We start from the raw sequence: 1,330 nt of genomic DNA, 5'->3' as shown, positions 1-1,330 counted from the left end.
TAAAATGGCGTCATGAAAATTTTGAACACGCGAAAAATAAGATAACAAAACAATGCACCTGGATAATTATTTTAAATTTCTTGAAATTGATGATTTTATAGACAGTTAGACTACTACTGTATATATAAGTGAAACAAGGCTAGCTAAACTCTGAAATTTAAACTTTGTCAAATTTAAAAAATAATAAATTATTATCGCTGTACGATTTCCCAAAAACAAGATTACAAATTTAAACTACAGCCAAATATCTTCATGTTTCAACAATATCTAACACTTCCTTTGAAGCCGTGCCATGCTCGACACATACACCAGGAACTTTCATTACTTTCTTATCGAACAATCTGCTGGCTTCCTCTGGTGATTTAAAAGGATAAGATTCCAAATAAGCTGCCGTTACTTTACGTTTTAACTTTTTAAGCGAGATCTCTTCCTTATCGAATACAAGCTCCTGAATATGATTAGAAAGTTTATATTTTTTGACCTTGTTTGGCGTTTCAGGAGCGACTCCATTGACATGATTCAAGTTCGGTTCCAGCAATGAAGTGTTTTCCTTAGATGCATCGCTTTCCTTGCTTTTAGATTTATTCTTCTTCTTCTTAACAATCGCAACTTCGGTTAAATTCTCAGTTTTTGTTTCAGAATCAGCTCGCTTTCTTTTCTTGTTAACTTTTACAACATTACCATTTGAATTTTCAACTGGCTCAACTTGTTTGTTGGCGTTCAGCCCACCATTCACATTTTCGGAGTTCAATGTCTTCTTTGATTTCTTTTTGGACTTCTTCACTTTTCCTTCAGTTTCTTGCGGAACAACAACTTCCTGAATTACTTCTGATGGAACAGCAGGAGCTGGAGGCTTTCCCGCTTTTTCTATGGCATCCCAAGCTTTCTCAACCAAATCCTTGTTACCAACCCTCATGGAGTTTCTAATGAAATTCAAAAACTTAACCTTTTTACGGGGCACATTATCATTCTCTGCAATCCTGACTAAAAGCCCCTTCAACTGTGAATTGTTCTTACACGACTCAGCTGCGTCTCTTACTGAAACCATCCACGAGTCCTGTTTTTTTGCTCCCTTATCTTCTTTTCCCTCGTATAGGTTCCCCTGATATCTCTCTGCTTCAGTAACACACTTAGTGTGCTTCTTGTACTCATTGCCCGTGAAGTTAACATTGCAGTCAATGCAGGAGTAAGAACCGTGACAGGAGTGATGTTCTACTTTTTGCTTCTTGAGCGTGTCTCCGCAGCTGTTGCAACAAAAGAAGACCATCCTGCATTGAATAATATAAAGTTATGTCAAGACATTAATCAAATTATCGTATTTGTGTAATTC

At 36.6% G+C, this 1,330-nt stretch overlaps 2 protein-coding genes across 2 annotated transcripts in view; one reads left to right on the top strand and one right to left on the bottom strand.

Moving 5' to 3' along the window:
• Window positions 1-1,330, top strand: part of LOC134816094 (unconventional myosin-If-like) — a 108,178-nt gene that overhangs the window by 5,800 nt on the left and 101,048 nt on the right. The window lies entirely within an intron of this gene.
• Window positions 152-1,267, bottom strand: LOC134815196 (uncharacterized protein C16C10.8-like). The gene has a single exon (XM_063823710.1). It carries the CDS (start codon window positions 1,265-1,267, stop codon window positions 251-253), a length of 1,017 nt encoding a protein of 338 aa, XP_063679780.1. The 3' UTR covers window positions 152-250.

This window comes from Bolinopsis microptera, chromosome 5 (genome assembly GCF_026151205.1).
Source record: "Bolinopsis microptera isolate Bmic1 chromosome 5, MBARI_Bmic_1.0, whole genome shotgun sequence".
Classification (NCBI taxonomy): domain Eukaryota; kingdom Metazoa; phylum Ctenophora; class Tentaculata; order Lobata; family Bolinopsidae; genus Bolinopsis; species Bolinopsis microptera.
This window is presented reverse-complemented; position numbering and strand designations above follow the sequence as displayed.

Bases quoted from the DNA above. Each gene is read 5' to 3' on its own strand.
- LOC134815196 (XM_063823710.1), bottom strand. From the start codon at position 1,267: ATGGTCTTCTTTTGTTGCAACAGCTGCGGAGACACGCTCAAGAAGCAA.